We start from the raw sequence: 13533 nt of genomic DNA, 5'->3' as shown, positions 1-13533 counted from the left end.
GCGCACATAGTCTGACCACTTTTACCATACAAATCTCCCAAACAAGCCTTTCTAAACCCTTCCCTCTGACTCTTTACCCTCCACCTCCCCATTACTCATCCCAAACTCCCTCCTACTGCTATGAACTTAAAAAAAAGAGCCTTTCCTTTTCTATCCCTCCACTATTCCTTTTCATTCCAAATAACAAACTAACATGTCCACAGCTCAAATTCATTTCATATTTCCCTATACTAATTCCTCACTAATCCGGTTAGCATTCTGGAGTAGCGTGCTACCCGTCAAAAAGCTCTTCAATACTTCATCAGGGGTAGGAAGCAAAATGTAAATGGAAACCCTTCTCTCTTCATCCCTCTACTATCCTTCTCAATCCAAATAACAAACTAACATATCCACCGCTCAAATTAACTTCATATTTCACTATACTAATTCACCACTAATCCATTACGGGTTCCGGAGTAGCGTGCAACTTGCCGAAAAAGCACTTTGACACCTCATCAGGGGTAGTAAGCGCTATATAAATGAGATTACAATTACAGATTGGATTGATTCAATAACACTCTCAGAGGCATTTCTTCATCTTAACAGATGTACTCCTGACGCAGGCCAGTTCCCTTTATTTCCATCATTAATGAAACATGTTGAAATAGCCCCTACTGTTAAGCAATCTCAGCACATGAGTTGGTCCCAGAGCAGACTGGCTGTCGGACCCACAGTCTGGGCCGGTTACCACAAGTTCTGTTGCTTTACGGGAACATTAGGAAACTACTCACTTTTCAGAAGCTGAAAAAAGTCCAACAATTACTACATTCTCACCTTTTATTTGCTTATTTGGCCACAGCGCGTGCAGCAAACCACAAAAACACCTTGGGCTACCAATATATTGGTTAATTACTAATCTACTCTAGCTGACCCCTACTATTAACAGCTGTGGTGAAAAGCAAATGTTCTAATCCCAATAACGGGCAAATTGGACTTGGTTAATGTCCAGCGCGCAGCAATGCATGAGTGAGTTAGTTAATGCAGAGCGAGGCGTGCGAAAAACTCTTGTTCAGGGAACAGGGAAGAAAGGGCCAGGTGGAGCCGGCTTAGCCTCCAGTTATGCAAAAAGAATTGAAGCGAAAGGGATCAGCAGTTTGGAACAGGGTGCCAAGAGCCGTTCAGTGCAAAACTTTGATCAACAGGAACCGGAATCCATTAGCGTGCTTCGCTCCGCGTGTTGCGTTTGCGTGCCTGGGACAGGTTCCTAAATGATAGACCAGGCAAGAACTGACCACTGCACATAAGATCATAACATGATGTACTGTGTGTGCAATAATGGCATGAATGTTCATTGTTGAGTCTGCAACACTCAACTGCAGTAGGCTCTCTTGCAGCACCATCAGGTACTTTCTTTAAGGGACTTCTAGGGTTCCATTTGCTGTCTGTTATTGGCTAGGACTAAGACTTGCATGTGGTGTGTAATGAATGAATACAGGAGTGTATTGTATATAGCACGGAGCTACTCTGACAGTGTCCCGGTGCTCGGCATAAAAGAACAGCTGTGGAGGAGAAAAGCACCCAAAGGTGTTCCTGATTACAAAAGCTTAAAAAGATGTCTTCAGAGCCTTCTTGCAGGGAGCTTCCTCGGCTATTATCCTATCTCAGGGGATCAGGCAGCTGGTTCCACATACTTGCTGCTTTGACCATAAAGGTGGACTCCCCCGCTAAGAGGTTTTTGGAAACGGGGGATTGTTAACAGGCCAGCGCTACTAGAGCGTAGCGATCTTCCTGGTTTGTACTCCATGATCCTCTCATTTAAGTAAGCAGTACTCCAGTTGTAGATGGCCTGGTGGGCCAGGGTCATAGTTTTGAACACTATGAACTAGCGCACTGGAAGCCAATGAACCTACTCACTGAAATGAGATACTGAGGCATATTTGGGTAGTCTGTAGATGAGGCGTATTGCCATGTTCTGTATTACTTGTAGACGCAGGGCTAAGTAGTTAGGAAAACCCAGATACAGAACGTTGGCCGAATCCAATCGGGAATAGATCAGCGCCCTGGCCACCTTTACTTGAAATTTGTGGGGGAGAAAATACAGAAATTTCCCAAGAATGCAGAGGATCCAGAAACAAGATCAAACCACCGCTGTAATGAGAGATGCTCTAGTACTAGCTGATGTACGGGAACCCTAATCCACCACTTTCCTCCTCTGCAAGCATACAACACAGCTGTAGGCCATCAACTGGATCTAGAGCCAACTACACAGTATTCGCAAGCAAGGAGAAAGCGCATTTAGGAATAGTAGTGAAAAGATCTCAAGAGGCTGTTCTTCCCCACACAATCTCCCCAGGCCATTATCTTTTGTTAGCATGGAGGGGAAATACCTCGGATGGCAGGGGTGATCTGCTCGAGATGACAATCACCAGGGACCTCTTGCAATCTCTGTGCCTTTTTTTCAGGGACATTGCAAGTACCTACGGTACAGCGACAATCAGCTGTTCGCACCTCAAATTAAATACCTGGAGAACTGAAAAGGTGCGGGTCACTACAAACCCACTGCTCGAGTCACTTTGTACAAGAACAAGTGGCTCAATGAGGTCACAACTGATTTCAACTGATTTCAAAACAGTAGCAGCATCCAAGTACAAAGATAGGTAAAGCCAGGGTGGCTACAGTAGAGATGAAGACAGCAGTAGGGCCAGCTTGACAGCCATCTGTAGCAGGTCTCTGCCAACTATGATTGTATGTTTCTCTTTCCTGCAACTAAAAAATGTTAAAAAGATAAAGTACTAGGTCGTTCTTCTACATCGAATTTTTTTTCTTTGCAGAACTTACTTTCACCAAAACACAAAAACAGTGGTAAAAATGTTAACTGTTGGACAACCTCATTCAGATGTCTTGAGTGTAGGTATCTCAATGCGATACCTTTTACAAGCATGTGTGCATGCCTCTTATTTATACAAAATCCTACTGTGTACTGCAGTTACTGTTTGCTTTTTACAAACCAAGATGGCCGACCCCCGAGAACATCATGAGCCGTAGTGAGCACTAGAAGGGGGCCCCTCTGAGGTTGAGTAACTGCTCTCTAGTTATGAAGGAGGAATGAAGCTCTGTCAGATCCTCAGTAGGAAGTACTGATTAGAAGAGCTCGAGAACATTAAAAAGACGGGACAGAAAAGAAGCTATTTAGGTAGAACATGCTGGAAAGCTGCAGGATCAAGCTGCTGAGTATAAATGCATCCAACAGCGCTTAGTGGGCAGTTGGGCTCTTTGAAAACAGATCGCACCAAATCGCAGTTGTTGACCCGTCAACTCAAAGGCAAAATTTGCCTTTGCAGCCCCAGTCTTCTAGTTGTCAACCAAGAGGGAGCCTATGGTGAGAGGGTGGTCCTTTTCTCCTCACCCTCAAGTACACCCATCCTTTATTGCCCAGTAGACATTTCCACTTCTATTTTAATGGGCTTCTGAAAACACAGCTCCCCATCAGTCTCTCTCACATCTTGTCTAATTGGCTCTATGGGATGATGCCTTGGCGGCGAGGCATTTAATAATACTTTTTGTATTATTTACTACCCTGTATACCTGTCACTTTTCTCCTCATATGTATTCCCTGTAAATATTGCTGTGCAAACTCTGTAAAGCAATATGGGCCATATGTATCAAGCCTTTTTCCAGTTTTCAAACAGGCCGATACTCAGAATCTGCCTTTTTGCAAGTTTGGAAAAAGCCTTTTGGGCTGTATCATACAAAAGGCCATCGCAAATTAGAAAATTGCAAAGTTTGCAATTCTCTATTTTAGAAATGCAATTAAGGAATTGCGAATAGCGATTCCTTAAATGCAATTCTAGAAGCACCAGAAATTTGCTATTTGGCCTTAAGGAATTGCAAATTTCCACCAACTTCAAGTTGGTGGTAATTTGCGATTTTCTTAAAAAAAAAAAAAGCACTTTTTTTGATTTTATAAATGTGCCATATGTTGCACATACATGCCCCAAGGGCATGTATGTGCGCAAAATGTACACACATGCATATTAAAGGGGTGCAACAGGGTGTCCTTTTGGCACCCTTGCAACCTTGAAATTGCAATCTCAATTTGCGATTCTCTAATCGGTAATCACAAATTTAGAATGTCTTCCCATTCATTCCTATGGGCCTCGTAGCCCATAGGAACGAATGGGAAGGTTTTTCTTAATTGCAAATTGAGATTTATGTATGTAATGTAGGATCCGCACATTTTTTAGCAAATCCTACATACATTGCATTTTGCGATTCTCTAATTGCGATTCTCTAAAAATCGCAATTTGAGAATCACAAACTCTTTTTTGAAACATATGGCCCTTTGAGACCTTTGGCTCAAGAGCGCCCTATATAAAACTCAGAAAATAAATGGCGATGTGACAATGTGGAAAAGAGAGGTACAGTAATATATGGGCAAACTCAAATGAGATCCATCGGGGTTCAAGCGCTCAACACATCAAGGAGCAAGGTAGAAAGGAGCATCTAAACGAGGTAGACGTCTCCAAGGGGATAAGCGCTAGGCACGCTACCCTCTGCAGGATACGGTCTTACCATGCCCTGAGTCCAACACAAGAGTCTGAAGACCCATCCTGGAGTGGGGCATGGTAGGGTAATGTCCGGCACAGAGAGCAACAGTATAAAAATATGCTGACTTCTCGTGTGTAGTGCACAGTTTCCCTCACTGCCTCTTCTGTCACTTGAGACTGATCTCTGCTCGAGTTTGTGGACAATCGTGTGTGTCAACAATGGACAACCCTCTGCAGGGGTAGCATCGCATCCTTTGGGTCCGGCTTGTTGTAGATGGCGATAGCAGGACTCAATAAGGCCCACAGTGCCTTTCAAGGCCAGCCCACAAAGAGGAGTCCACTATCCAGGTCACGCTGACCGAAGCAGGGGTCCTGCTACGACCACTAAGGCACTGATGCCAGAGTACTGAGATATTAACCGAGCTTTGATTATGACACTCTGCATTGATGTCAGAGTACTGAGATGTGTACCGAGCTTTGATAGTGACACTCTGCATTGATGTCAGAGTACTGAGATGTGCACCGAGCTATGATAGTGACACTCTGTACTGATGTCAGAGTACTGAGATGTGTACAGAGCTCTGAAAGTGACACTCTGCACTGATGTCAGAGTACTGAGCTGTGCACCGAGCTTTGATAATGACACTCTGCTCTGATATCAGAGTACTGAGATGTGTACCGAGCTCTGATAGTGACACTCTGCATTGATAACAGAGTACTGAGATGTGAACCGAGCTATGATAGTGACACTCTGCACTGATATCTGAGTACTGAGATGTGTACCGAGCTTTGATAATGACACTCTGTATTGATATCAGAGTACTGAAATGTGTACCGAGCTTTGATAATGACACTCTGCACTGATGTCAGAGTACTGAGATGTGTACCGAGCTTTGATAATGACACTCTGTATTGATATCAGAGTACTGAAATGTGTACCGAGCTTTGTTAATGACACTCTGCACTGAAGTAAGAGTACTGAGATGTGTACAAAGCTCTGATAGTGACACTCTGCACTGATATCTGAGTACTGAGATGTGTACCGAGCTTTGATAATGACACTCTGTATTGATATCAGAGTACTGAAATGTGTACCGAGCTTTGATAATGACACTCTGCACTGATGTCTGAGTACTGAGATGTGTACCGAGCTTTGATAGTGACACTCTGTATTGATATCAGAGTACTGAGATGTGTACCGAGCTTTGTTAATGACACTCTGCACTGAAGTAAGAGTACTGAGATGTGTACAAAGCTCTGATAGTGACACTCTGCACTGCTATCTGAGTACTGAGATGTGTACCTAGCTTTGATAGTGACACTCTGCACTGATATCAGAGTACTGAGATGTGTACCGAGCTCTGATAGCGACACACTGCATTGATGTGAGAGTACTGAGATGTGTACCGAGCTTTGATAACGACACCATGCATTGATGTCAGATTACTGAGATGTGTACCGAGCTTTGATAATGACACCCTGCATTGATATCAGAGTACTGAGATATGAACCAAACTCTGATAAGGACACTCTACATTGATATCAGAGTACTGAGATGTGTACCGTGCTTTGGTAGTGACATTCTGCATTGATGTCAGAGTACTGAGATGTGTACCTAGCTCTGATAATGACACTGCATTGATATCAGAGTACTGAGATGTGTACCGAGCTTTGATAATGACACTCTGCATTGATATCAGAGTACTGAGATGTGTACCGAGCTTTGATAATGAAACTCTGCTAGAAATGCCCTATTTAATACCTCAAATGTTCTGAAAGGAGTGGAGAGATGATGATATAGCCTTTCGAGCCCCAACTGGCAGGGTTTCCTCATGCCATGCTGTGGTTAACAAAAACACAAACTGAACACACATACCCTATTAGAAACAATGACATGCATCCTAGCACGCCAATGCCATTGCCCTCTGGGAAGGGGCAAAAATGTTTTTAAGTTCATGTTAAAAAGCATCACGTTAGAAAAAAAAAAGCCTCTGAATGCAGCGATATGAGCCTCTGCAGGAATACACTGCTTTTATGTTTTAACATAAAGAGTGCTGCATAATTTGCATACCATGGTCATAGCTCAGCTCTTCGACCCGTGGCTCGGCTCTTCTTGTTAATGTGTTTGCTACCCCTCCTCTAGAGACCTCTACAGCCTCTAGCACTACAAAAAAAAACATTCGCTTCTGAAAACACTAAATCACATGCACATGTGGAGAGTCCATTCACAGTGAAATTCACTATATGTGCGGTTCTTACAAGTGCCCGATACCCAGCCCTGCTGCCAGAGTTGGTGGTGCGCGCCTTTTCACACACTGCGTCGTATGCCAGTGTCTTAAAGAGGCCGACATTGAGCGATCCCCGCCAGAGATGCCGCGTCCTGCGATTCTGCAACCGGCACAACTCAAGCCGTGATCTGGACGGTCTAATTGACTCAAAAGCGGGATCATCTGAAATACACGCTATCATTGGTCCAAATCGATCCACTTCTCTCAACCTGTACTACCTCCCCGCCTAAGGATCCATCTTGCATGAAAGGCAATTGTTTATAATTCCAAGACAAACATGATTTATATATTTGTCCTGAAGATGATGCCATTTATCTTGTTTGTCGGCATCGAAACGTCGTAGACACAATAGGATCATATGTACTGAATATGCTTGTGAATACTTTGTACAATGGTCACTCAAACTACAATCAAGTCTGTTCACTGATACAGTAAGTATACAGACCTATTTGCTCGTTCTTGCCTATACTTGTTTTGTTTTGTTCACTGTGGGTCACGGGCTGTGCCCCCTTGACATTACTTTCTGATTGTGTGCATCGCCAAATAAATTCCTGTCCGGCTGGACAAAAGACATAAATACTATTCCAGTTTGTGTCTATTCTTACTCTGATCACCCAAACTACTAGGGTCCACTGTTTTTTAGGTCTCGCCTGTCGATGCGCATGCGCATCGAGCAAGGCGAGAGTATTGCGAGTTATCCACTCTTTATCCACACTGCAAGGAATCGTGGCGATTCCTTGCAGTGCCCGTGACTTTTAAGGTCAATGCGCATGCGCATTAAGCTTATGCGCATGCGCATTGACCTTAAAAGTCACGGGCGCGTGCATGTCCGTCTTTGTTTACCCGCTCCGCCCCCTCCCGCCGTGTCGCCTTGCCTACTCTCTTCCACAGCCTCCCCCAGCTCCGCCCCCTCACTACTTGATTGCACGGCCGCTAGGCCGTGCCTCCCCTACTCTCCTCCCCCCTCCTCCCCTGCCTGCCTGCCGCTAGCTGTAGCGCATGTGTATTTAGTTAACGCCTTCGATCAACAGGCTGTGCCAGTTTAAAAGGGTTTATCTTAACGCTTTGTACTCAGGCCAAGCTCATGGTTAAATAAAAAATTATTTCTTGAATCTCTAGAAGCTTTTTCTCCGCACCCGAAGAATAATTAATGTCCTTTGAAAATCAATAAAAGCGCCAACCGTATGCACAAGCTGGGTCAAAGACTGAAGTAATCACACCAAATCTTGGAAGTTGAAAAGTTAATATGTAACAAGCACGCTTGACGCGCTACCAAAACATAGCACTATTGTATTGTAATTGCATTTATATAGCGCTTACTACCCCTGACGAGGCGAGAAGCGCTTACTATGAGAACTATTGCAGACCCCACTGATAACAATAATAAAGCACCTATTTTAACATTGCACAGACAGGTCTTTTGGACGCCTTTTTAAAAGGTGTGAGTTCCAGACCGAACGACCTTCGCGTGCAAACGATTGATTAGCTCACTTCCGGTTAGCATTCCAGGGACACTAATGGGCTGGGAAGGGCCAGTCCAGAAACCAACGAAGAGAAGCTCATGTGTTGCAGTTGCCACTTCCTGTCCAACTCGGAGAGGCGCACCAGGGACCGCGGGACCCGCTGTATGTGAGGTAAGAGACATATACCAGGGCACAGTACTGGCTAAAGCGCCTCCATGGTGGAGTTTTCCTTTACTGCGCAGGGTAGTTAGCGAACTCCCCTGACGTTTTGCACAGAACGCAGATGTTATGAAAGAGGGCGGGGGCTTATGTAAGGCACGCTTTGCGGGCTGCAGCCCCGGTGTCCTCGGTCCCCATGCACTCCACGGATACCGGTTTATTTGGGAACTTCTGCACCTTAAGACTGCATTTGCTTGCGGGGACGCTTCCTTTCACTAAATAAGTCGGCATTTAAGTTTAGAATGTGTTTTTGTTGTTACGCAAGACACTCCTGCGTGGCATTGTGCTTTGGGGATTGTGGGCGGCACCTTTCCTCACCTGGAGGAGCAGGTTTGGGAGTAAGATTAAGGGACGTATTTTTTTAGAGGTTTGATAAAGTTCAGCGGTTCTTCTGGTGAATGACATGCTAATAGAAGCTATTTTTATTTAACGTCCGTTTCTATGTTCTGTAAATAAGAGATTATTACCCACTTAGGTGGCTGTATTGTATTTCAGCATTTATATAGCGCTTACTACTCCTATGTGGGGCACTTAATTGCCTGTCTGCATTGGCAGCCAGCCGCGTTATGCAGGGTGTGTGTTGGGGATTGTGTTGTCTTTCTTTTTTGATCCTGTGTAGTAAGTGTTTCCATGTCGTGCTTGAGGACCACCGAAGTGCGGTCCTTGTGTCACTAGACTTTGTGCCTAATAGTGTGGTTCATGAAGAAGTGGTGGTGAGACAGACACACAGTTTATGTTTTTCTGTAAACTTGCAGGTCCCTCTATAAGGTACTTATTATAATCCTAGTCCATACACAGCTGGTTACTGCACTGGATTGTCCAACCTAATATTTTGTTTTAAGCATGTTTGGTCCTAAGCAGGCCTGGTTAAAGAGAGAGGTGGTGGGAGATCTGCTGGGATGAGCCTTGTTACTATCCTCCTATATCTGAATGACATTGTGAGAGCCCTCAACCCCTCACTCACCCTCACTCTCACTCATCCTCACTCACCCTCAACCCCTCACCCTCACTCACCCTCAACCCCTCACCCTAACTCACCCTCACCCTCACTCACCCTCAACCCCTCACTCACCCTCTCACCCTCAACCCCTCAACATCAACCCCTCACCCTCACTCACCCTCACCCTCACTCACCCTCACTCACCCTCACCCTCACTCACCCTCACCCTCACTCACCCTCACCCTCACTCACCCTCACCCACCCTCACCCTCACTCACCCTCACTCACCCTCACCCTCACTCTCACTCACCCTCACTCACCCTCACTCACCCTCGCTCACCCTCGCTCTCACTCACCCTCAACCCCTCACCCTCACTCACCCTCAACCCCTCACTCACCCTCACTCACCCTCACCCACCCTCACCCTCACTCACCCTCACTCACCCTCAACCCCTCACCCTCACACAGTGCAATAGGTCTCGGAGCATTTGAGTTAGAGCTTTTAGAAATGTTTATGGCTTTTTTTTTTTATTCTTTAGCATTGGCTACAGGAAACAAAAATGCTAAAGATTTACACAAAAACCCATAAACAATTCTAAAAGCACTAACTCTAATGCTGCGAGACCTATTGCATTTCCAATGCTTGTTGTAATAAGTGTCTTAAAGAGGCCAACATTCATGAAGCACTTTCACAAGTCGTGCGTGCACCTTTTGTTTCGTTATAAGACCAAACCCCTGCACTCACCGTCGCATCCTCCGGCCTTTACCTGAGTTTACTCAAGGCACCAGTAGGATGTGGACTAATGGACCAACCTGCTGAAGCAGCTATGGCCAGGGCCGGACTGGCCATAGTGGCCACAGAACTGGTGGTTACAATTGCTGGCATTCATTTGAAGCTCAAAATGTATGATGTTGCCTCCTCCTTTAGTAAGAACATGTTTCCAGGACCACCCCGCACTCTTTCTGGCTACTTACCTGTACTGGGTAAAAAATAGCCTGGAGCGTTGGAAGGATTTCCGTGAAGAAATGGTCCCAGATTTCCGACAGGATACTGATGCGGTTTTCACCTATGAGAAAAAGCACAAAGAAAGGGTTGACAAGAAAACCACCCTGGGCATCAACTATGACACCCGACCGTTCGGTAGCCTAGCGCTGTAATGACAGTGCCTGGATCAGAACCCCAGAGGCCACAGACTGTGCAGGGACAAGGGCAGTGGGGACGGATCCGATCTCTACTCTGTGTACATATGTGCTGCGCAGCTGTCAAAACGCCTCCACTTCAGTCACACCATCAGCAGCACCTGGCACCCTGAGCAGCGCCTGGCACCATCGACCTACCGACACTCAGCAGTACCCCTAACACTCTCCCCAGTGCCCCTGACATTCTCGCCGTGTCCCCCCGACACTCTCCACAGCGCCCCCCTACACACACACACACACACACTCTCTCCGCAGCGCCCCCCCCCTCCCTTCCCCACAATCTCCGCAGCGCTTGGCACCGTCAACAGTGTCGGGCTAAAGTGACATTCGGATAGAGGCCTGGCCAGGCAGAGAGAGCCTAGCCAGGCAGAGAGAGGCCTAGCCAGGCAGAGAGAGGCCTAGCCAGGCAGAGAGAGGCCTAGCCAGGCGCAGAGAGAGGCCTAGCCAGGCGCAGAGAGAGGCCTAGCCAGGCGCAGAGAGAGGCCTAGCCAGGCGCAGAGAGAGGCCTAGCCAGGTGCGGAGAGAGGCCTAGCCAGGTGCGGAGAGAGGCCTAGCCAGGCGCGGAGAGAGGCCTAGCCAGGCGCGGAGAGAGGCCTAGCCAGGCGCGGAGAGAGGCCTAGCCAGGCGCAGAGAGAGGCCTAGCCAGGCGCAGAGAGAGGCCTAGCCAGGCGCAGAGAGAGGCCTAGCCAGGCGCAGAGAGAGGCCTAGCCAGGCGCAGAGAGAGGCCTAGCCAGGCGCAGAGAGAGGCCTAGCCAGGCGCAGAGAGAGGCCTAGCCAGGCGCAGAGAGAGGCCTAGCCAGGCGCAGAGAGAGGCCTAGCCAGGCGCAGAGAGAGGCCTAGCCAGGCGCAGAGAGAGGCCTAGCCAGGCGCAGAGAGAGGCCTAGCCAGGCGGAGAGAGGCCTAGCCAGGCGGAGAGAGGCCTAGTATGGTGGATCGAGGCCTAGTATGGTGGATCGAGGCCTAGTATGGTGGATCGAGGCCTAGTATGGTGGATCGAGGCCTAGTATGGCGGAGGGAAGCCCAGCAAGGCAGAGGGAGGCCTAGGAAGGCGGTGGGAGGTCTAGTAAGGCAGAGAGAGGCCTAGTAAGGCAGAGAGAGGCCTAGTAAGGCAGAGAGAGGCCTAGTAAGGCAGAGAGAGGCCTAGAACGTTGAGAAAGGCCTAGTATGGTAAAGACATGTGCAATAACAGAGGCATTGAGATGAACAAAAAATCAGGATACCTTACTCGATATTAGCTCAGCTCATTTCAGTTGTGAACATCCCAGTGTCCCTTTCGCAGTTTTTTTACATTTATGTGCCACCCTTAGCTTCTGAGGAGTTGGTGCCAGTAGGTGAATGCGCTATTGTTTAGCACATACTATATACATGCAGCGGCAGAATGTACAGCATGCATTAGACACCGATCAGGGCTGCTGGGAGGAGAGCCCTTGGAAACAGTGAGCAATGCTCTATAGGGCCCAGATGTGGACTGTAAACGCGAACAGGGAAGACCGAGTTTTCAAGATAGGCTGCCAGAAAAAGAAGGGGTGGGTGGTGGCCTGTTTTCCAATTACAATGGTAATTTAGTGAGCAAGAAATTGGAGCAGGCGTGTCAGTGCGACGAAAGAATGACTGAGGACAGAGTTTCCAGGAGTGTAGTTAAGAGTGCACCATACACTAATACAACTAAAGCATGCCGGCTATGTAGACAGGGGGACGAGTCCTTGTTACACCTCCTATGTATCTGCCCCGCACTACTAGTACCCAGGAAATCTGTTTTGCGAGAGGCACTGAGAAACGCACAAATAAGGACATGCAGAGCGCAGTTATAGAATGCCTCAAGGGCATGTCTATTCAATTATCCTGTAGACCCATAAACTTTTGGAAAATGGCTGCAAAAGAACTGGACAAAAGTAGCAATTTAACATAAGCAGCTTGAAAATAATTGTACACAGCTATTTATCTGCTCTGATCAGATCATTTTTTTCATGAATTAGCAGCTATGTTACAAACTCTTGGAAAAAGGAAGCATAAAAATGTATTAATTTCTTAAATTACCGCCTGTTGACATGTTTTAGCTCCAAGCCTCTTTTTGTCTTTTCATCCTCCTATAAACTCTTGTCTCTATTTAACTTCCAGCTTTAAAATGTCGATTTTCGGTTTATGAAACATAGTGGTACGTCCACCCTTTTATGATTTTAATGAAATCAAATAAAAGTATTTTTTGATTGATTGAGTGGACCATACGTGTCACACCACCCACGCTCGTAGCATCCCAACTCCTTTTTGCAGATGTATATTGCGCGAACTCGACCCGAAGGTATTGGAGCGATTTAAATGGGCACCGGTTATGTTACACAAGGACACAAACAGGCACAGGGAGATTAAGGGATTTTCCCAGAATCACAGGAGGTGGACGCGACCCCATCTCACCCCCCCCCTCTCCTCCAGTAACGGACGCCATATTCCTCTCCGAGACCACGGTGTGCCCTGGTTTCCACTTGGCAGTGTCTTCCATCAAACAGCGAACAAATGACCCAGTACGTGTGCCCCCTGGTGGGTGACTCGCTTCCCCGCCCGTAGCTCCACGTTATGCAGTCAGGTGTTATTCCCAGCTGGACGAGTCCATGCCATTCCTCCTGCGGGGGTCCTCCGCAGCGCCATGCTTGGAGCAGTCAACCGTACGCGGAATGCGCACCCCCGAGGAGTGTTGTCCCAGACACCACGGCGGGGGGCAGGAACAAAATGCAAAACAAAGAACCTCTTCTCCTAACGCGGTTTACCATTTCAATAGGACGGGGAGGGGGGGGGGGGTTATCCGTTAAAGTAAGAACTAGGTCAAGCAGCTTCTGAAGGCAGGTGTCTGTCAAGTACCTTTGTCATCAGGAATGAGGCCAGTGGGTCACCTCTCCCAGCCG

The 13533-nt window shown here is 47.0% G+C and overlaps 1 protein-coding gene across 2 annotated transcripts in view; it reads right to left on the bottom strand.

The window, feature by feature from the left end:
- Positions 1–13533, bottom strand: part of PRR5L (proline rich 5 like) — a 222597-nt gene that overhangs the window by 78775 nt on the left and 130289 nt on the right. For both annotated transcript variants that reach the window (XM_078684331.1, XM_078684332.1), the window contains exon 6: positions 10412–10503. In XM_078684331.1, coding sequence (XP_078540457.1) covers positions 10412–10503 — 92 coding nt within the window. The remainder of the gene's footprint in view (positions 1–10411; positions 10504–13533) is intronic.

The sequence above is a fragment of the Lissotriton helveticus genome, chromosome 3_2 (assembly GCF_964261635.1).
Source record: "Lissotriton helveticus chromosome 3_2, aLisHel1.1, whole genome shotgun sequence".
Lineage (NCBI taxonomy): Eukaryota > Metazoa > Chordata > Amphibia > Caudata > Salamandridae > Lissotriton > Lissotriton helveticus.
The sequence above is the reverse complement of the archived record's forward strand: the minus strand, read 5'-3'. Positions and strand labels throughout refer to the sequence as shown.